This window comes from Callospermophilus lateralis, chromosome 9 (genome assembly GCF_048772815.1).
Source record: "Callospermophilus lateralis isolate mCalLat2 chromosome 9, mCalLat2.hap1, whole genome shotgun sequence".
In the NCBI taxonomy this organism is placed as follows: domain Eukaryota; kingdom Metazoa; phylum Chordata; class Mammalia; order Rodentia; family Sciuridae; genus Callospermophilus; species Callospermophilus lateralis.
In genome coordinates, this window is record NC_135313.1 from 89348689 (window position 1) to 89372741 (window position 24053).

The 24053-nt window shown below is 36.1% G+C and overlaps 1 protein-coding gene across 1 annotated transcript in view; it reads right to left on the bottom strand.

The window, feature by feature from the left end:
* The window catches only part of Thsd7b (thrombospondin type 1 domain containing 7B), a 697342-nt gene that overhangs the window by 35454 nt on the left and 637835 nt on the right, over window positions 1-24053 (bottom strand). Inside the window, exons 17-19 of the mRNA XM_076866252.2 lie at window positions 11285-11426; window positions 9189-9304; window positions 6982-7099 (exon numbers count right to left, since the gene is read on the bottom strand). Of these exons, the coding sequence (XP_076722367.2) occupies window positions 6982-7099; window positions 9189-9304; window positions 11285-11426 (376 nt within the window). The remainder of the gene's footprint in view (window positions 1-6981; window positions 7100-9188; window positions 9305-11284; window positions 11427-24053) is intronic.

Genomic DNA, 24053 nt, shown 5'->3' on the forward strand with positions numbered 1-24053 from the left:
TTACTGACTTTTCATAGGAATTAATCACTTACTACAGTAAATAAGTTTGAATTGTTATAACTATCAGACTCTGCCCACAGATACCACAGTGACCAAAAATTTGATGCAGATACCAAAAATGAAGCTTACTGACTTGCCCTTGAAACCCAGGGGGAAAAAATCTGGAAATAAAAGCCATCTTGTATTGGAGTTAATAAATTAGTTTTTCATTATTGGGTAAAACTGATAGAAACATTATGCACCACCTGGGAAACACAAGAGGCAGGCAGGATTATATAGTAGAGAAAAATATTATAAACTCATATATACTGAATTAAAAATATAAAATGAATATAGTCTGAAATTCATAACATTCTTAGAGTCTTATTGGTTAAATAATAATTGTGAATAATTCATGATATGCTAAATTTAGGGAGTTCTACATTTCACTGAACTGATGAAAATTGAATAGACAAAGAACATGCCTAATCCAAATATTAAGCTCTTCTACTACAAGCTTTGATCTTTGAAATCTATCTAAAAAAGATCCCTTAGTGGAAGCTTAGAATCAGTCTCTCTCTATCCTGAAATAAATTGGATTCAAACTGTTTCTGACCTTGAAATCTTTAACACAATTAGAAAGTATGTGGCAAGCTTCAGGTGTACATTAAAGGGGCAATCCAGATGCTTGGAAAATAAAGTAGGAGGTCATTTTGAAATTTCCCCTCAAATCACTGTAGTTCTTTGAGCTTGATAGTAAAGTGTGGCTCACTGGGTTTTGCCCAAAAGCTCAGTGAATTCATAAACACAGATAACTATGTGGAGTTTTGCCTTTGATGGAGAAGTAAGCCCAGAGCTGCAGGTGCTGACGTCTGACTCCCATGTAACTCACTCACCCACTTTAATATGACTATGTAAACCGTCATCTCTTCTTGCAGTCTCCGTCCCACTGCTGCAGCCGTTGGAAAAAAGAAAGTGGCTCATACAAAAGACAAGCTGCTGGCACACTGCTTTGAAGAGCCAAGCTGCAGGTGTTTTCCAATGATAGGTTCTTACCTTTCAGCTCCAGAATTTGGTCCCTTAAGAAATAAGTTAATCTGTACCACTCATTTCTGCTTTTGATGACTGCTGTTTATTGTTTTCAGGTTGTGCTGGGTGAAGATTAAGATGTGATTTAAATATAGAATTCTCTCATTTTGGAAATATCACCATGGACCACAAGGATGATGATCAGGGAAAAGCAATCAGTGTTTTAAGACCAGAGCAGGAAGGCAGAATCAAGGAAATGTTCACAGCTGGCGAGGTATGACACAACCACAGACTCCCTCAGTACAATCCCAAGGGTAGGAGCTTAAAAAGTCAAGGACCCAGTGTCCTATCCGTCCACCCCCCACTGCCTCCCTTTCTTCTCCTTCCTTCTCTCTCTCTCTCTCTCCTTCTTTTTTCTTTTTTTGTCTTAAATTGAGGTCACGCAAAAATAAATACCGTTAGAAAAATAGTCATTTCTATATTTGTGCCAGCAGGTCCTAACATAAAGCCTTTAATATAAGAGGTAGCTGGGTGCAGTGGAGCATACTGGTAACACTGGGGAAGCCTCACTCTGGAGGCTGAGACAGGAGGAGGATAACAAGTTCAGGGACAGCCTCAGCACCTTAGTGAGATTCTGCCTCAAAATAAATTAAAAAGGGCTGGGATGCAGCTCTGTAGTACAGCACCCCTGGATTTAAACCTCGGCACTGGGAAAAAAATCATAGATATACACACACAAATACATACATATGTGTGTATATATAATATATAAATATACATATATACACATTATATATATTATTTATATATATATTGGGTAGACAAAAACTGCTTGTGAGGTTATACCATCAAGCACCCTAGCAAAGAAAACACTAGTTATAAACACTAAGGCATCATCTTCACATTCAACTTTGGCATGATCATTGCCTCCTTGGGGGTCTTTCTTTCCCCACCCTTCACTCTCCTGCAAGATACTTGTAATTTTCTGCAAGTTTTGGTTTATCATAGCACTCAGCATTTACTTTTGTGTTTACTTACTTGCTCGTTTGCTTTCTCTCTCTTGGTCTTCCTACTCAACTTTCCACTAGAACATTCATTTTATGAAGGTATGAATAGAGCTTTGTTCATCTGAAGTCTTAATCTTTCCATGCACAGCATATTCTCAGTGCCGGGGAAGGTGACTTGCACTCCAAAAAAATCCAAGGAGTAAAGTCACCAGACAATTTGTTTCCCACATTTCCACTTTTGACAATGAAATAGGATGCCATTAGGTGCCAGAATAATAGGTGTAAACTTTTTAAACCTTTATTGAATGGAAAAAGGAGCAACCAAATGCATACATACTTGGATGGCTGGAGGGTTTATTAGATATCAGGATTATGAAATGATTTTGAAACTGTATTATTATATTTAAAAGTTCAAAAGATTAAGATATCTAGAGATCAGGAAAGGATTCCCAAGAAGTTATCCTTCCCAATCCTTCAAAACTAGCTAGGGGCTCTTGATGACTGGCCTCATGTTTACTTGCTAGTGGACACTATCTAAATGCTTCTCAAGTGCTTTGAACTTGATTTTTCCTAGTAATCGACATTCCTCCCTTAGTCCCGCTGTACCTCAGTTCATTTAATGTCCCTGCTTATAAAATCTTTGATCAATGATTGTCTGTTTATCAATGTAAGAATTTGAGGAAGTAGAATTTAAGCTCAGACTATACTTGCCTAGATTTCTCCAACAGCAAGATTCAGATTTCGAAGGTTTTGCTTGTTTGTTTCTATTAGACAAACAGGGTCTTGATGAATCTACAACGCTAACATAACTGCTTAAAAATTAAAGTAACATTTAATAATACTAAGTGTATGATTTGTGATGTGTTGGAATAATACAATCCGTCAATTTTTTTGATGTCTTTTTATTACAGTGGCAGAATTAGGGCTTCCAGGTTAAAAAAACAAAACAAAACAAAACAAACAAACAAACAAAAAACAATAAACAGATTTTCTATCTATTTGCACTGGATACATTCTTGGGAGGTGAGACCTAAGAACCTACATAATGAGGCAGAGGATGGGAAAACAGCCACTCCAGGGACCGACTGCCTTTGAATTCACAATCCAGTCTGTAAGCTCTAGCCCTGTGTTTTCTCCTATGGTCCAGAAACACCTTCTAATGTGCCAAGTACTATGTACTACATTTCATCAGAGGTGAAGAGGTCAGTCCATGTAAAATCCAAACAGAGCTTTTGGTTCTTTTGTAAACATTAAAACCAATTCAGTTCATACTCAATAAATGTCATAAGGGTCCTTACCAGGGGTGACAATGAGATGCCCCTTGCGAGAAAAAGTGTTAGGGTGAGAGGATGCACAATGCAATGCAATAAGGGTGTGGCTGGAATATAGTGCTTTGGGCAAACAGAGCCAGCAGGGCAATGGAAGGTGAGACAGAGAAGGAGCAGAGGTGAAATCCTGCAGGTCCTTGGGGAGGAGGGCATACTCTCCATTAAAGAACTTTATCTTCCAAATTTTTTGCTTACTACCCTTTCCTGCTGGGATAGAAGAAACACATTCTAGCAGTGACCCTTCAGGACAAAATTATGGTGACTGGCTATGGGATAACCAGGTGGGGGATCTTTGACAGAGGAACAACCAAGTGCTCTGAGAACAGGCATCTCTAATGTGAGTAACATCTCCCATTTGCCTGTGTCTTCAGTGAATTATTCAATATGACTCTTACTACTTATTTGCTGTCTGTTCTCCCTCAACCAGAATGTAAGCTCCGTGAATTTAGGAAAACTGTTTTTTCTTCCCATTGTTGCATCCCCAAAATATAGAACTAGAAACAGAACATATGTATTTAATTGATACATGAGCAGATGCATGAATAGTACTTCACTAGGAAAACACTTGATCATATTTTCCCTTTTAAAATATTCTTCAGCCGTGATGAGAGTCCATGTATATTGAGTAGGGTAAAAAGATGATATAGAAAATGGAGAGATGAAGATGACTGAGTGTATGAAAGAATATTTGAAGATACTAGGGAGTCTTCTTGTAACCCTCTCTACTACTGGTGGGTAGAAAGAAAGAAATAGAAATTAACATACACTAAACACCCACACTGTGTGAATTATTATGCTAGATATCTTCATAAGCTTCGTATCACTTAGTCCTCAAAGCAAAAACAAAGCCTCTGTGTTGGATAGTTTTCTATCACTATAACAAATACTTGAGATTACCAACTTATAAAGAGAAAAGGTGTTGTATCGGATCATGGTTTTAGTCTATGATTGCTTGGACCATTATTTTGGGCCTATGGAGTTACATTATGGTAGAAGCATGTGGCAGAGAAGAACCATTCCCCTCATGACTCATAAGTGAAAGAGAAGAAGAGGGCTGGGGTCCCATTATTCCCTCCAAGGGCACACTCCCTAAAGATCTCCCACCAGGTGCCACCTCTTCCACCACCTCTGAATAGTACCACACTAGGGACTAAGCCTTTAACACATAGGCCTTTAGGGGACACTTACAATCCAAACTTTAGCAGCCTCTAATGTGTGCATTAAGGCCAATTTATAGATGAAGACACTGAGACTCAAAAGATTAAATCACTTACTTAAACAGCAGCGATTTATACCTAGTTTTATGCAATTTACAATGAATGCCTAAATGAAACCCCACTGTTGCCTCTCCAAACAGTATAAGAGCTATAGATTGACTATTGAAATCTTGGTCCAAAGATTCATCACATGATTTCCTAAGGTTCTTCCTCCATTTGTATAGAAAAAGGCATATCATTAGGGCATTGCAATTCCCACATTTTTCATTGAAAATGATGTTCTCTGTAAAAAGTTGTCAGTTTCAAACAATAATAAGTGTTGGTGAGGATGTGGGGGGAAAGGTACACTCATATATTGCTGATGGGACTTCAAATTGGTGCAGCCAATATAGAAAGCAGTATGGAGATTCCTTGGAAAACTGGGAATGGAACCACAATTTGACCCAGCTATCCCTCTCCTCAGTCTATACCCAAAGGACTTAAAAACAGCATACTACAGGGACACAGCCACATCAATGTTTATAGCAGCACAATTCACAATAGCTAAATTGTGGAACCAACCTAGTTGACCCTCAGATAGATGAATGGATTAAAAATGTGGCATACATACACAATGGAATATTACTCAGCAATAAAAGAGAATAAAATCATGGCATTTGCAGGTAAATGGATGGCATTCAAGAAAATAATGCTAAAAGTTAGCCAATGCCAAATGTTTTCTCTGATACAAGGTTACTGACCTATAATGGGGTAGGGAGGGGGAGCATGGGAGGAACAGACGAACTCTAGATAGGGCAGAGGTGTGGGAGCGGAAGGGAGGGGACAAGGGGTTAGCAAGGATGGTGGAATATGACAGACATCATTATCCAAAGTACATGTATGAAGACATGAATTGGTGTGAATATATTTTATATACAGAGACATGAAAAATTGTGCTCTATATGTATAATAAGATTGTAATGCATTCTACCGTCATGTATTTAAAAAGTAAAATCAATTAAATATTTTAAAAAGATTTGTGTATAACTGAAGTCCACATAAATACATTTGAAAATACATTATTTTAACATACTCTAAAAAAGTTGTCAGTTTTTTTTTACCTATAATTTCCAAATATAAATATTGGCTATTGTTTTCAGCTCTGCTCTCTTTAGAATTGTATAGCCATGTTCACATGCTAAGTCCTGCCTCGTTCCTGACAATTCCAACTAAAACTGAATTATTAACCATCCCAGTATGTCCATTTAGGAGGAGCTTGAAAATAAATTCATACCCTAGCACTCGTGGTCCAGTCTCAAGACTTCTAGAAAAATGCTTCCAAATATCTCAAGTTGGCAATAGATCCAGCTCTTTGTATCCTCTTCTCCCATCTGATTCTATAATTTCTACAAATATCAGCTCTTTCTTTTTCTGCCTAACCACATACCAGGATTTCTCCTTAGGTCTCTACTTTGAATTTCTGACATTTACTTTATGGTAAATTATTAACCCTATTTCAAGACCAGAGTTCTGTTCTAAAGTTGCTCTGAGCTTTCCTACTATGCTCTTGTTGCTCTCTCTCTCTCTCGGCATGGCCACCTGTCTTGGCTCTTATTTTAGCCTAGTGGCTGGACTGCCGTGTCTTTCCATTTGCCTAGTTTCTGCAAATTGATCAACTGCTGAGTCCCTTGTCCTCATGTGATGTTACCTATTGAGGTCCTGAGCCTTACGGCAGTAATTGCTCTTGATTTGCCAGTGACTCACACTCCTTTTCTGTTGCTGAGAAGTCACTGGCCACCTAGAAACCACATTTCCTTCCCTGACCACTTGCACTGAGATGGGACATGGACTAAACATTGTCTAATAGAGTATGTTTGGAAGAGAAGCGTGCAGCTTCCAATTTGGTCCATTAGAGCCTCCATAGAGGCAGCAGATGCCACCATCCAGAGAAACTGGTTGTGTTAAAGTGGCAGAACCTCTGTCAACCTGTTCTTGGTTGACTTTTTGAAGCTCAAGTGACACCCCTCTCTCTGTATGTGGGTAGAAAACAAATCTTTTTTCTATTATATTAGGCCACTGGACTTTGGAGGGTTTACATGAAGCAGTGGTCAGTTTCAATAGTATAAAACACATGTCTTCCAAATCCACTGAGTTCAACATATTTTTCAATTGGTAGAGTTTAGGATCTTCTGAATGAATGTCATCTCATAGGTCCAGCAATTACTTTGGAATTTGTGACTGTTATGAGGTCAGTTCTCAACCCTCTGTTTAGTCCCACTAGTCCAATGTGAGAGCAGGTTCTGTCTTGCTTCCCTTCTAAATGAGTCTCATTGCCTTCATCTGGCCAACATGCTGTATGGCACTTATCAAGCTTTCACTTATCGAAAAATATTTTTTAAAATCAAATTATTTAGTAAAAACAAACACAGGGAACCAAAATACCTCCTTGGCCACAGGTTTGTGAACACTCTGTCCAAGCCGTCCACACTGAGAGCTGACAGTTGACCACACATTCCACCAAGCAGGGAACACTCATTCTCTGGGGCTTCTCTAAATTAATCTGTAAATGAAAATGAAATACAACTTCACAGGAGAAATCATATAGCTATCAGATCAAATCACTGTCCTTTTATAGGAAAGACTACTCTTTATTCTGTGATAAATAACTTTTCTATACTTTTGTAGGGGAAAATATCCTTTCTCATATAAATTGGTGGCATTCACAGAAAATGGTTGTCTTAACTTCATGAATAAAATTTTGTCAGTCCAAATTTCTTTTTATAAAACCCTAAACTCTAGAATGGACCTGCTGTTAGGGTGCTGGGAAATCAGAAGGTCACAAGACACAGGAGTCTTCCTGTTGCTTAGTCAGCAAGGAACCAGGAGGACATCTCAATGCTAAATCCAGGCACCCTGGAATGGCCCAAAAGTACATAAAGAGCTTAAAACTAATAGCTGCCAAGACTAAAAAATATATATAAAATAGTAATAAATAACCCATCTGGACTCCACAGGCTAAAAAACCCATCATAGTGCTAACTTTGGGACAAATTGGTGGTACCATTTATTTTCTTCTTGTCCTCTGTGAAATCAGCATACAATCAAAATATACATGGTTTCTAGTGACCAATGTAGAAGGGGTCTTAGTGAAAGAATAAATCACTTCAGAAACATGGAAAGAATAATGGAATAACATGCTGTTCAATCATACATCGTGTGCTTAATTAGAATAACTTTGACATTTGACACAGATTAAGTATTAGTAATATATCCACACCAAGCTAACATCATTATAATAATTTTTATAAAGTTGATCATTATAGCATGATGATGATTTGTCAAGTGTGTACAATAAAAATTACCACAAAGGGATCCATGATTCATTTGTAAACTATAGATGGTCCAGTTAGGGTAATGATTTGGGACCTCTTTAAACTGATATTCTTTAAATATTTGTTGGATATTTGCTATTTGGAAGATAAAAAATTGATTTTCTATTAATGAATAGTTTATCTTTCTTAGTATCCAAAGATTTAATATATATACTAAATCTGTATTTGAAATTAATGTAGACGGGTGATTTCTTTCTGAGGCAAACAGCTTAAGAGGCAGATTAAATAAAACAAAATGTTAAATCACTGACACTTGACAGGTAGCACTCTACATTGTATTAAACAGTCCATAATTTTAGTGGGTGGGGCATCCAATTTCAGGTGGTCTGGTCCAGGATGGTGTACTGGTCAATGACCGACCGTGCTATTGGCATAGAGAATGTGATGTGATAGTGTTTAGGGTTAAGTCAGGATAGTCAAGGAACTTGGTTGTGTTTTATTTTAATTTCCACAAATTTACTTCACCTGTTAGGAAAAATAGGACCAATTTTTATTTTGCCAGTTTGTTACAGAAGTTTCTGTGGCAATTTTAGTTCACTGGCCCCTGTTTTCAATTTATTCTGAAAATTGCTCCAGTGATTCTTATAATGTGATAGCATCTTTATTTGTATTAAACTGACCCTATTGTACTTTTCATTTATATATTGGGAAGGGAAATGCCAATTTCTTTGGCACTGGTCTGAATACAGCTTTCTTCCAAATTCCATATAGTTTCTCACAGGAAAAAAGGAGGAGCAATAAAATTTAAAAAATTCAGAACTCTCTAACTTGAAACTTGACAGGGAGGCATTTTATGTAGATTGAAAAGAAAAGTACAATTATGCCATTTATCCAGCAATCATTTGCTAATTAAAGTAGCAAAGTGTTCTAACAGCAAGTGTCAATGTCCATTTTACATTCAGGGGACAGTATATATCACATATACAACCCACTCTTATAAAAATGATAAAGTCACCAATGTGAACAGCTTGTTGGCAAGCAAGTAGAGTTAAACTAGGTGTTCTTAGAGGTTACACACACACACATACACAGACACACACACACCACTTCCCCAGTACAAAAATGACCGTTCTGCATCATTTTTAACAAGTTCTAACTCGTGAGGTCTAATTGTACTTTCTAGTACCTTTTACTGTAACTGAATCTCAGCTAAGAACAGATCAGAGTCTGTCTTCTATAGCAAACATCATAAGGGATGTAGACCAATATTAAGAAAAAGAAAGCGCCAGGTGTGTGATCCCAGTATAAATAAGTTACCTGCTCACATTGGTCCATGCTGACGGGCTTGCCATCACTGCGCACACAGCTCAGCAGGCGGGTCCTGACACCTTGACCGCAGGAAGCATTTTCACTCAGCTGGCATGTGCTCCACTCTATAGGCATAGGATCACCCACACTGAGTTTCAAAAGTATGGCCATGTGAGAACAATGCATCCAATCTTTCATTATCTGCACCGGTGGAGAAGGCTAAGTGCACACATAATCCTAAAACCACTCTCAGGTGACTTTGGAAAGCATCGTGCAATTATTTTATAGTTACACAAATGAACATAGACACAAAAAGACTAAATAAATGAACATGGGTTACTTTCCTAAGTTTGCCTTCCAGAGGCAAAGAGACAAATGGTTTGTTAGATATCATCTCACACTGTTTGTGGTGGAAGAGATAAACACTAACCCGGATGGTGAAAGAGAATGAGCTTGGGACCAACTACACTGGGATAATCCAGAGACAAAATAACCCAGAAATGATGACAGTTTCCACAGCCTGAATGTTTATGCCAGCCTCACTGAAACCCAAACCCCATGGTGACAGAAGCAGAAAGCAGAACCTTTGGAAGGTGATTTGGTTATGAGGATTGAAAGCTCACGAATGGGGTTAATTTCTTTGTAAAAGAGGTCCTAGGGAGCTTGTGTGAGAGAGCCAGAAGGCACCATTTATGAGTAAGGGCTCTCAACATCAAGACATCAAATCTTTAAGGCCATCCTCTTGGAATTCCCAGTCCTCAGAACTATGAAAAATAGATTTCTATTGTTTATAAGCTATTCAGTCTATGGCACTTTGTTAGAGCAGCCAGAATGGACAAAGACATCAGTCTTTGATGTCAACTTGAAAATGCTTCCAAAGAACAAATCTAATCACCAACTATTTTGTACATTTGATACAGTGTAGACAGGAGAGATGTCCCAGAAAGAGAGAGAAAAAAAAGGAAAGATAAACAGAAACTCTTTAAGTTTTTCAAATTATTCTACTATCAGAGAAGGTTTTACAAATTTGAATAGTCACATTTCAAACTAGGCAACAAGAAGTCAAAAATAAATTACTCTGTAATTATTTAGAAAAGAAGATCCTTGACCACACCAATAGAATCTCTTGAAGGAGATGGTCCATATCTGGTAAATGACCTAAGAGTTTAATAGGATTAGCAAACTCAGATATAGTAAAGACAGTTATAAAAATATATGCTTCTCCCATAAAGCAAATTTTGCTGTATTTCTGAAAAACTACTATAAAAACCAAGGATCTAAAAAAAAAAAAAAAAAGACAAAGCCACCACGTCATATTTCACCCATAAAAACAACAGACAGCTTCACAGCATTTACTGGGGGTTTCCTATATCAGGAATCTCAGCTGAGTCAATGTGGCCACTCCAGGGAATTTTTTTTCAGGAAAGGAGATTACTATGCCTCTGCAGGCATATGGCAGTGTGGTCCTCAGTAATGAATTTGATGCTGAGACTTAACATGGTTCCACATTTTGTGGTGTTTTTGTACATTTGCTGCTGCAGAGAATGGTAGGTAGCAGATCAATGTAGCTATAGTGGTGCTTTGGTTTTTAGACACTGAGCACTGTGGTACCCAGGAAAATCCCAAGCAGTAGCTGAATAACTAGGTTGTGATTCTCACTACTTTCCAAACATCCCTGACCACTTAGGGCTCGTTCATCTTTTTTGAGACATATGGAGAAAGTATATCAATCTTGAATTTCTGAAATAATAAAAGCCCAACTCTCCAACAGTATGATTATACCCTTCTCTCAATGGAAATATGTCCTTTGCTATTTATTTTTTTTGTTGTTTCAGTATGTGATGGCTTACTTCAACATTATTTTCAAATGCTGACAAGTTTTTCTAAGCATTTTTTACTTTGAAGATTCCAGGTGGCCTTTCTGGATCTACATGCGAGAAACAGGCATTTCATTTTATGAAGAAACATAGATAATAATAGGTCTTGGGCCTTTCATGTGTCACCGTCGCATATTCTACTCTCTCTCCTTGGCACCAAGAAGGAAAACACATTCTCCCACAGCCAATGTTCAGAGAAAAGAGCAAGATCATGGATTTCAACTATACCTGTTAGATTGTACTGGAACTGGAAGCAATTTTCATTAAGGAGGCAGGGTCGCCCCTGAGAGTCTTCAGCACAAGTCCTTGAGCTCAGTGAGGGCCTCAGAAGATGGCGGGTTCTTCTCTGCATTGTGTGCGGATCACATGACTGTGAAAATCAAAGAGCACCAATTAGGCCCAAGGGCAGTTCATGATTGATGTATGATTGTATGTAAACAAGGAGGCACACATATAACAACTGCAGAGAAAAGATGGTTGAGAGTGACAAATACAGTATTGGAGACAATATCATTCTGATTCACTGTAAATTCTATTTTGTTTTTCATGAGACAACTCTCTCTTTTTTCCTTTTTTTTTTTTTTTTGGTGTTGTCTTGAAAGCTACATTTCTCTCTACCATGTATAATTAAAAACATGGAGACTATTTTCATCATTGCAAACTCACTCTGTACTCTGAAACAGTCTGCCACAAAATAAGAAATCAATACATTTTTCATGTTTAAATGAATGAAAAAAGGAAGACACTGTCTCTGTGACCTTAGATAGTCTAATCCAATAGAAATCAGTACACAGAGAACTTTAATGAGAAAATCATTTTTAATATCCTAGAACAAGTAAGTATAGAGAAATAATTATGAATCAATATAGACAATATAACCGATTTTTGTGTGTGTGTGTGTTGGGGGGAGGCCCTCTGACTCACAGAATGAGCCATTGCATACTGTTGCCCTTTCCACAAAATGAATGCATGCCTGTGAGCTCCAAAGACTGGAACATCTCACAATACACATGGGTCCACACATTCTCCTATAACCACAGCTCACATATTGCTCTTGAGCCACTTCATATCCAACTGGTCTACCCACAGTAGCCCCTTTCAGCTTCTTCTACTAGAATAATCTTTCCAAGTTCTTCCAAACCCTACCCTTCACCTTTGTCAGAACACTACTCCAGGCTTACTTATTTCATAGTCTGCTCTTTATTATTGTCAAATTCTTCTTTTCCTCTTTGTGCAAACTTCTGCTCATGTTTAGGGAGTTTTCTATAGATTTGCTTCTAAACACATATATATTCACAAACATATATGCCAAACCTATCCTTATATTTGATTCTTCATTTCTTTATTACCCTGATCCTTCCTTTCTTTACAAATTATTTAGGGAATAATGAATGATGGCTTCTACTTTTCTTGCCCCTCCCTAAAATCTCAATATAAATAATGCATAGAGGTTTTTCAGTAAATATCATTAACTATATTCCCAACACATTTCCAGAAGACAAAAATTTAAAGATACTTACAGGCAGGAGATATCAAAGTCATTAAATTTAGATCACCAAAGCACCATTTGATTTTTCCTATATAGTAGTTTTTATTTTTTTTCCTTTTACCTTTTCAGATACTATAGTAAGAACACAACCCATACACTGATCATGACTATGAGTCAAAGTGATAATGTTGAGTTACAATAAAATATGGAAAAAACAAGGCCACAAATTTTTCTTCTAATCATAAAAGTTTGGACCATTGAAACACATTTAGTATCCAGCTGACTTCAAACTTGAATAATCTGTCATTACTTGTAATTTTAGATTTAATCATATCAAATTGTTTCTACATCATCAAAAAGAGCAAAACAATTATTCTTGATTATCTGCACAGGAATCCCATATTATGTGTTTACCAATAGTTTATTTCTATTTTACTAACTAATTTGAATGTTTGCTATCATGAGGAGAAATAATAACTTAAATCATTTTCCAATAAAAGGAAATGAAGGCATCTCTGTAGATAACTTCTGATCAGTGCTCTGCAGCATTTCTCTTAGAAAATAATTAATGTTTAGAACAAGTATACATATGTAAGGATTTATGTACCTGGTTAGTTAAGCTACCAAATAAAAGAGAAAATAAAATATAACCCTTATCCAAAAGACTTGAGACCTGAAATGTTTCAGAATTCAGTGTTTTTCAGATTTTCTAATATTTGCAGGTAGAAGCTTCCTGATCTGAAAATCCAAAGTCTGAAATGCTCTGAAATTGGAATCTTATGCTATGTAATTTTGAATAATGCACTTAATTACTATAACCCACAGAACTACTAAACCTATGTGGGAGCTGGGTGTGGTGGTACACACTTGTAATCCCAGCAGCTCAGGAGGCTGAGGCAAGTGGATCACAGGTTCAAGGTCAGCCTCAGCAATTTAGCAAGGCTCTAAGCAATTTAGTGAGAATCTGTCTTGAAATTCAAAGTGAAAAGGACTGGGGATGGGGCTCAGTGGTTTAGTTCCCCTGGGTTCAATCCCTAGTACCAAAAAGAAAAGCAAACAAACAAAAAACCTACATGAGAAAAGGGGGTGATGATAGGTGTAATTTGATAACATTTAAGAATTTCCTTCCTCAGATCTCATTCTGTCTCCAAGTTTGCTAAACATGGCTTTAAAATATCTTCTTGGGCTTAACCCAACTTAGCATTCATGTCATGTAACCTTTGATAATTATTAGATATCAATTTTATAGGAATTATTAAAAACCAATATTGAAGCTAATTCTTTATCCATAGAAGCAGTAGAGGGAAGTGTGGGGTCCCTGGAATCCATAAATATGAGACAATCTCACCTTAGGAGAAGTTTCATATTCCATTTTGTAAATATTGTTCTTGTGCTGGTTACAAGTGGCTGATTTCTGTTTCTCCTCATTTCTTTCTATTAGCTATGCATAGAGAAGTTCACAAAATACTAAATTGACCACAAGTGTAGGGACAAGGACAAAGGAAGTTATATCTTAATGGCTTCTTCATGGGATCAAAGCTCCTCAGACCCACACCTATATCTCTTTTTCTAGTGTGTGTGTATATGTGTATATGTGTGTGTGTGTGTGTGTGTGTGTGTGTGTGTGTGTGCGCGCGCGCACGCGCGCACGCATGCGCGTAGATACTGTCAACTTCCTAAGTACAGAAGTGAGAAAACAATGTAGGAACTAACCCAAAGCCAACTTTGGACTAGTTTCATTATAAAGATAAAGGATATGCAGTTAAAATTCATTTGGTAGAAAAGAAGTTGACCAAGAAAAAAATGAGTTTGTTTCCAGTACATAAACCCTTTATGAAACTAGATTTTCTAACTTATTACCTCTGTAAACAGGGTTCACCTTAAAGTTCATTTCTTCCCGATGACATTCATACCTTTGTTCTCCCTAGCCGCAAGGCTTCTTACCATCCCAAATACTGTATCCATCCATCAAAATAAAGTTAGATGTCCCATCTGTGGACCTCCCCTGGCTTCCTCAGATCCATAACAGAATCACTTCATCTAGTAAGCCTTTCTGCTCTAATTCTAGTACATACTGATGTGTGCTCATCACACAAAAACCCTTCCTGTGGGCCCTTCAGAGATTTCATGTCTTAATTTTCTTTCATAAAAGAGTCTTGTATCATGTCTGGCACAGAGTATGCAAATAATAAATACTTTTATGTAGCATAATTTAGTTAATCCCAGGCAATTTGACATTTCTGTAAACTGCCATTAGAAGACACATGTTAAACACTAGATTATGATCATATTGCCTGAATGTAAAGGTTTCCAAAAGTCTGTGTATCTGATAAAAAGAGTAGACTGTTTCCTCAAACTTCCATACATTTCACATAAAATCTAGAGGGTTATTTCTCAGAATAATAATCAAATTCTAAGACCTATCAATAAATACGTTTTTATTTCCCACTTAAAAAGATAATAGATAATTCAGATAAAACATTTTAAGTAAATCCAAACAAGGAGGTATAATTTGATATTTTTCTATCACTGAACTATTAATAATCACAGTTTAATAGAACCTGTGATAAATCCTGGCACTTGGGAATTTAAGTTACTCTGCAGATTTTCTCGTCTGGAGATGAGCATGACTCCAAGGCCTGGCCTTGGCATATCCCATCAGATAGTGAAAGCCAACACTTTTCATTCTGTAATGGGGTTCATCTGATAATTCTGAAAAAGTTTCCCCCTCATTTCGCCAGTTAGCCCTACTGTCAAACAGTTTTGCTGTTTCTAAAAGCTTTCATAAGGCAAAAATGGATACATACTCTATGAACTTTAGCTTTGGCTTTTTCATTTTGTTTTTTAATATGGAAAATGGGGTAGAAAGTTCACAAGGAAATAAAGTTTTGAAAGATTTTTTAAAAAATGAATTAAACCCTGATTCTAAAAGTCATAGGGGTAAGAAAAATCTGTTTAAAAAAATGTCAGAGACTCTGGAAAGATGGCTACAGATGTGAAAACATTCTTTGCATATCACAGTGCAATAGCAGAATGAAGTAAAAAAAAAGAAATAGACACTATGCTCAGTAGAATTAAGTGAGAAGTCATCTCCACAAACCCTCAAAGGAAGGTGGAGACCAATGAGCAGAGCTACTGGACCTGTTGATACCAGCATCTGACGGGAGAAAACAAAAGGAGCAACTGATAGATGAATGATCACCAAAATGTGAGAGTTGGAGGATTCTGAACAAAAGCAGAGGAAACAGAGGGTCCATGAAGAGCTCTTGGCAGTCCATATAGCTCAGATCCAATACAACTCTTCACATTACCAAGCCAAAGCTTCCTTTTTGGATAACCCACGCCCCTCCCCTACCCCTCCATTAAAATGAAATAGGGCAAGAATTTCCAAACTGAGCAAAAGCGAGATATTAGTAATGAAGCAAAGAACAGATCAGTAAGAAGGTGGGGAAGGAAAAGGAACCAGCAAATCTCAGAAAGCAAGCTGCTTTGTTTCTGAACAGCCTCTTCTAAAAGTTCACAAAAAACTGATTGCCCAAAGTGAGAAGTGAAGAAAGAGATCAAATTCAAATGTCACAGAAGGGTATTATAAGGAAAAAAAGAGAATAAAGGGCAGGAAGAAAGTACACCAGAAAGACAAGCATGCAAAACAAGATGAAAACTATCATTCCAAAACGGAGCTAAAACCCTTAGAATGTGACACAAAGTATAAAAATATGAACACAAATAAGAATTAGAAAAACTCAGATGAAAGACCTCAGTAAAACATTAGAATGATAAATCATTTTCAGAAATGAGAACTATAATAAAAAAGTCTTTGGATAAACAAAGTGTAAAAAGAAAAAAAATTGAAATAAGAAATATGAAAAAAGAGTCTACAAGAATTTGAGAAAACCTGCCAGATAGATACCGAGGCAAAACAGATGCCACATGCATATAATAAGATTTCATGAAAAGAAAACAAAAGCAAGACCACAGAATTTAATAAAAAAAGATTCAAGAAATCATTCCAATAAAAGCAAAGAAAAAATTTGAAACTGCCTATTGAAAGAGCATATCAGAATCCCCAATACTGAAACATATCCTAGTATAATTATTGTGCTTTACAGAAGAAAATAAAAAAAAAAAAAACTTTGAATGCCTAGGCAAGAATACCAGATGGTTTATAAAGGAAATAAAATCATATTCTCATATTTTGACAGGAAAACTGTATGTCAGAAAAATGTGGAAATATAATAAAGATACACAAAGAAAAAATTGATCCAAGAGTTTTACAGACAGCAAAGCTAACTTTCAATTATAAAGACTATAAACTTAAGAGCATGCAAGAACTCAAAATTGTTTCCACGAGTACTTTGTGATTTACTGGAAACTGAGTTTTCTACATCCATATGGCTGGCTAGAAGGACATCAGTTTACAGACTGGTAAGAAGCCAGGTTCCTATGTAGAACTTATTTAAAAGCTGGATGCACTGAAGACATCGATAAAATATAAATGGAAAAGAATAAGGAGTGCTTATGTAAAAATTGTTAATGTTTTTAAGTATTATATTGCTGGTAGTGTAGGTATGATTATTCTGAGAATGCTTTCCTGTTAATATGGAATAAAAATGAATGTGATTATCCCTAGCTCCTTAGAGCACTTACTGTGGCACTAAAGAGCCATTCCCGTAAAATAAGGCAGGAATTTTTAGAGAAATAGCTGATTCCAAGTCTGGCAAAAGATATGTCCAAGATGAACCTAAAACATCTTGCCATGTCATATAGCAAGAAAGTGAACAAAGACCACCACAATGTGTATTTAAATGATTATAGAACACATTTAAAAATACTTCCACTACGACAGCTTAAGTGTTAGTATAGATGATAACTAAAGAAGATAAAAATGTGTTTAACATCTATTTATATTTTTTAAAATGACACTGAGCACTTGTAGTGAAAGCAACTAAAATCATGTTAAATATGGTATTTAAGGTTATGTATTTTTTTCTTGCCTTCTTTATACAAAATGTATCATCTGATAATTAAGTAGTGGTTGGGGCAAAATTTCCAAAAAAACAAATGCCGAATGTCTTCTCTGATATAAAGGAGGTGACTCAAAATGGGGTAGGGAGGAAGAGCATAAGAAGAAAATTACCTCTAGATAGGGAAGAGAGGTGGGAGGGAAAGAAAGAGAGAAGGGGAATTGCATGGAAGAGGGAAGAAGACCCCCTTCGTTATACAGAATTCAAGTATGATGATGTGAGGGAAAAAAAAAGAAGTAGATATTAGATTGGGTAGAGAGAAGTGATGGGAGGGGAGGGGAGAGGAAGGGTGGAATGGAAGGACAGCAGAATAAAAGAGACATTATTATTGCTGTGGGTATATACGTGACTGCATGACCAATGTAATTCTGCAACCTGTACACTCAGAAAAATGAAAAATTATATCCCATCTGAATCTAAACAAATAAAAAAAGAAGTAGTTTCACAAATACATGAGGAAGGATAACAGAATTGAAATGTTGTTGTTTTGTATTTCTAAACTATAAAGATGCTACATATTGTCCATTAATGAAAGTTACGCTCACAAAAAGCAATAACCATACATTATGCACTTCCTGATAGAGCATACTTTCTATAAAGGAGTCTAGTCAAAGACTGAGGAAGCCTCTATAGTCAGCAACCAATTTACAGGAAATTCAAGAAGAGCAGAACATGCTAAACCTCACTATGTAGACTGGCTGGAAATTTTCATAGGACAGGTGACTTATTTTCCTTACCAATAAATTATCAGGATGCCATGGGAGAGAAGTGAGAAGAAAACTAGATTAAAAGAGATTTGAAGAGAGGCAGAATTAACCTCAACTGTTTAAGCCACTCAGACCACAGATCTATAAGGAAGAGATTATTGTAGAAATCATTACAGCATTTACTTTTGAGAGAAGAGTTTATAATTACAAGAAACTGTGAAGTTACTCCAGGGCAACAGGAAGATTCTACCTTCTAGGTGGTTGCTACACAAGATTTAACTATATATTTGCTTTATGTGGTTTTCTGTATTTGTGTTATAATCAACAATTTTAAAAAATTAAATAAAATATTCCTCTTATGAACCTTTGAAAAGTTAAGCTTGTTTTTATTATGGGAGTTAATGGTCCTCTGACCACAGGCTTTACCAAAGTGTCTTGTTTTCTACAGTGCTTTGATAGGTAACAAGAGAAAAAAACAAGGGTCTTGGTCAAATATACTTAGGAAACAGTCAAATAAATGGTGTTAAGTACAGATTTTTACAGTAGAAATTTACATGCTTAGTACAGTCTGTTTTTGCTCATTAAACTTTTGCCTCTCTTCCTCATTTCTTCCTGGGCACAGGGCCGGACCAAATATCCCAGCTTTCCTTGCAGTTGGATGTGACTAGGTAATAAATGAGTTGATAATCACTGTAAGTGAGGGCCATGTGTGACATCTATACTCCTCACCCTAAAATCCACATGTCATCCTCCATGTTTTTTCCCTCTTGAGGGAGCTGGAATAGTGATTATCAGAAGCCAAGCCGGAAGATGGTAGATGCACCATCCTCCTGGGCCCTAGAATGATTGCATGGAGCAGACATTATCCTTTCCACATCTGAAAAAACACCAAGGACTGTTTCATGGCCAATCGATACAGTTATATTGCATTTGAACTATTATAGTTTGGGGTTGTTTTTACAAATTAGCTACAACAGCTCCACTGTGCATCGTGACTCTCCAAGACTCTCAAACTGTTATTTATCAACTTAGTATTCTATGCAACACAACTTGGGTTACAGATTTACACATAAAGGAATGAGAAATTCTTTGTGAATTATAAAATCATTAATTTATTATCTATGTGAATCCCTTGGTCTCCTTGAAAACTCTTCTGTTAAGGTTTCCATTCACTTTAAACAAACAGTATTGAAGAACACATTAAATGCACGGCACCGAGCCAATGAATAAAACATCATCTCTGGGAGGATTTTTCTTTTATCGTCTGGATTTTCAGGAGATCATACCTTGTTTCCCCAAAAGACATACAATTACATTTTAAAAGAACATATTAAAGTTTTTTAAAAAAAATAATAGAGCTATTTCATCCTCCCTTCAAAAGAAAAAGTACTTATTGAATTTGGCTCAGAAAAAGTTAAGTTTAATTTACTAATTTTGTATGTATTGAAAAGTAAAGTGGCAGGCAAGTGATGTTAGTCATTCAAAGAAGTGTTTTAAAACTGAAGTCATTACACATCAGTAGGTTGTAAAACCAGTATTAATAGCTAATACTTTCATAGTGCTTACTGTGTGCCAGCCACTGTTCTAAAGTCCTTTAAATTAATTCATTTCATCCATATAACTGCCTTATGAACTAGATATATTATTAACCCATTTTACTGAGGACACAGAGGTAAAGTAATTTCCTTAAGATCATGCAGCTCTAAAGGAGCCTAGATCCCAACCCTGTAATTCTTATAACTCCATGTTTGTAACTATTCCATCTTGATTCTCAATTATTGGGTCAAAATTAGCAATTTAAATACTAATAAGGCATAATATAGAAAATGTGTATCACATATTCAAATTTATTTAATAGAACTTTTATTTCATATGTGTGTGTGCATGTGTGTGTGTGTGTGTGTATGCATTCATTCATATATACACATAAGTAAACAACAAGGTATATGCTCTGTTATAATAAAAAATGTATTTCTCTATGGTCCAAAATATTTATAGTCCACTAATCTAATTAAAAATCTGTATCAAAAGAATTTCACATTAAATAGATTATCATGATCATTGTTTAAAAACTATTTTTTGTTTACACAAATTGCATCTTTATTTACCATAAGACCATCATCACAGTTTTAAAATTATTATTTTACCTTTAAATCAAATATGAGAAGAAAAGAGCTACAAATGAAATGCATAGCTATATAATTTTGTGTATTTGCCTGTGTATCAAAAATGTGTTTTTATTACACAAATTGGTCTGGTTTTTGTTTTACAAGTATAAGCTATGGATTTTTTAAAGTGAATGATAATCACTCTATTTTTCTCTCCAGAGTATTTCTCTAATAGCATAGAAACTAATTTCTGCTTTAAATACCCGGGTTAATTTCAGGATAAAGCAATTACTGAATTAACTTTGTACCTAGAAAACTCACATGTATTTTCAACTACCTGGGGCTGAAAGCGCAAATACAGTTATTAGGTGTAAACTTGTAAGATAGGTTAATTTCTAGGTGTACCCTTCTCATAAGAGGTGGGTATGTGTACACCCTGACTAGACCAATTGGGGTTAATTAGAGGGGACTGCAAATGAGAGTAGTTGATTCAACTATAAAGTGACTATTTAGGATACAGATGGTCTCTGATGGAATGTGTTTTGACTTATGACTTTTCAACTTTATAATGGTGCAAAAGTGATATGAATTTAGTAAAAACTGCACTTAGAGTTTTGAATTTTGATATTTTCCTAGGCTAGCAATGTGAAGTACTCTCCCAGTCTCTAAACACAAATTCAGTTTATGATATATTCAATTTATATAACCACATTATAAGTCAAGATACATCTGTGTTCCCTTTTATGGAATATGAAGTGTAGTTTAAAACTCAAAAAAGTTGTGGTCTACCACTTAGGCCTGAGCCAATAGACATCGTATTGGCCACCAATCTGAAGAAAAGGGAACTACATGAGTCCTCCGGAAGTTAAGACACAGAAACCTTCCAGTATCTATGTTTAACTCCTCTCTTCTAATGACCTGTGCTTCTTTACCTCAACATGGTCTTCTATAAACACTGTCAGTACTGGAATGTTCCTTCTCCAAGGACTGTCCCAATACCCACAGCATTGACGTCACTTGGGAATTTGTTAGAAACACCAATTCCTGGGCTCCCTTCCCAGATTTCCCAAATCCACTAAATTAAAAATTTGGGGAAAGACAAAAATAAGACAAACTAAAACAAAAATCAACCCCAGTGTTTAGATTCAGCAATCCATGTTTTAATGAGTCCTCCAGGTAATTGTATGAACACCATAGTCTGAAAACTACTGCCCCAAAACCACTGTGTTTGAACTTTATATGTACAATAACAAAATCTCAATGTCCCCCTTTCCAGCATCCTTATCTTTCTCATCTTTGTTAATGGAAACTCCAAAGATCCAAATGTATGGGTCAAAAATTTTGTAGTCATTGTCGACTTCTTTATTTTTCTCACACCTTACTAGTAGACCCGGAGCAAATCTTTTCATCTTTAAATCAAACTAAAGGGCATGACCCATCTACTTCTCACCACATGCACTATCCCTCCCTTGGACAAAGTTGTTGTTGAATTTTACTAAGATTATAGCAATAACCTCACAATAAATCTTGTGTTTCCCATTCTACGGAATAGGTTGAATGATCTTTTTAAAATAATTTAAGTCGGATCAGTTAACTCCTCTCTTTCATACCTTTAACTGTTTCCAAACTTACTAGAGTGAAAACCAAGACCTAATCTAGGCCCAGTCCTACTTCTGAATGCTCACGTTTATTAATTCATCTATTGATGTTGTCTCCCCCGTTCACCACTGGCCTCCTTGCTGTTCTTGGAGAACTCCAAGCGTTCCCTTGCCTCAGGCTTTCATTCTTCCTCTTCCCACTGCCTGCAGTGTTCTTTCTCCTGTAATGTGTCCTTTACTTCCTTCAACTATTGCTCAAATGCTCACCTACAAGAAGCCTTCATCCACTGTGCTATTAAAACACTATCAACTACCTCTCAAGGGTGCTCCTTGTCCTCAATACACTGCTATTTTTGAAATCATTTATCACACTTTTTATGCTATATATTAAATCAATGCTTTTTTGTATATTTTTTTTAATTTTTAGTCCTCTGTCCCCTCCACTATAACATAGCCTCCACGAGGATCAAGATTTGGTCTTATTGATTATTGATATTTTTAAGGCCTGTAATAAACTCATGCCCGTAGGAGATACTCAATAAATAGATTTTAAAAGACAATATGCTAGTGAATTACAAACTCAAGTTCTGCAAGAGAAGTCTAAATGGATATAAGTATTCAAAGTTCCTGGGAGTTTCAGATTTTGCAAGTGCCATACATGCTTATTATGACTTTTACATAGGTAAAATTGTAGCACAAAAGTATATTTACTATAATATTATGGCAAAATTGATCAGAAATTAAAAATAGTAAAACGAAAAGAACTGGTCAATCAGAAAGACCAGAGATTTAGATTCCTGGTTCCTAGTGGAATGGACTGTCTTTTTGTATACTTTTCCTTAGATTTGAGGATTCCTACAAATCCTACAATCTGGTCTATCCTTGTTTTTGCAGATGGTAAAATTGAAGCTCAAAGAATATAATACCTTTATACGAGGTACTCAAATCAGGATTTGAATCAGGGAGGGCTAATTTGCTTCTAAGTATTTTCAATTCTTGTACTTGTTGTAGTACCACTCTGTTGAGATACACACAGTGAATAAATCAGTTCACCCAAGACTTGTGTCATGACTGAAATTATTGTTAACTGCTACTACCACTGAATCCTGGAAAGTGTTTAGGATGTTCATGGTAATTGAGGATAGAACAGAGAAAGACTAGAGCCAAGGAAGCACAGTTTATAAGCTAACCAAATAGCTATATCAATCGTATACCAGAATGGGAGAGACAAGCTAAGTATAGGGCAATGAATAGAGGCTTGCTGAGAAACCCACAGCTCATAAAAGATGCACCCCATCTAGGGGTCTGACTTGTCATACTTAGAGAACTAATTGGAAGAAGGAGTGCCAGATACATGTCTCCATATAATAGGACTGACAAGAACAGGTACAGAAGCTACGATATCATCAAGATGATATAACATTCCTTGTAAAGGTTTGCTGGCCTGCGGTTAAGAGGAAGTTAGCATAGTCCATAAATATCAGTAGGGTTTTGCTTAGCTAAGATGTTTGAGGCAAAATTTTATAATGGATAAGGACATTCCCACTGGCATTTTATGACACGAAGGAGCTGTGAAGGTACATATTCACAATCAAGTCACAGGCCTTTGATTATATGAGTGACACGTGACACATCCAATCACAGAATTTGAGGTTGTCCCCTATTTATATTTCTGTTGGAGCGTGGGAATGAAATCAGGTGGATGATCTAGCAACAGGCCAAAATTCTGGTCTGTATTTTTTTTTTAAAGCCATTCATTTTTCTGAAAGAGAAAGAAAAAGTGAAGAGTTTATAGATCCATTAAATGCAATAGGGTTTAGATTCCATAATCAAAAACTATAATTATTGGACTAGACATTATTAAGGGCATTGAGAACATAAAAATATGACCTACAGGTTAATTTTAAGCATTGTAATAATGTTATGTTCCTTGACTGTCTTAACTCTGCTGTAATTAGCACAGAATATTCCTGCACACAGGAGTACATGATAAATTATCAACATTAAAGAGCAAAAGGGATTATGCCTGGATACACAAATGGTTCAGAAAAAATCGTAGTGTGCATGTTTA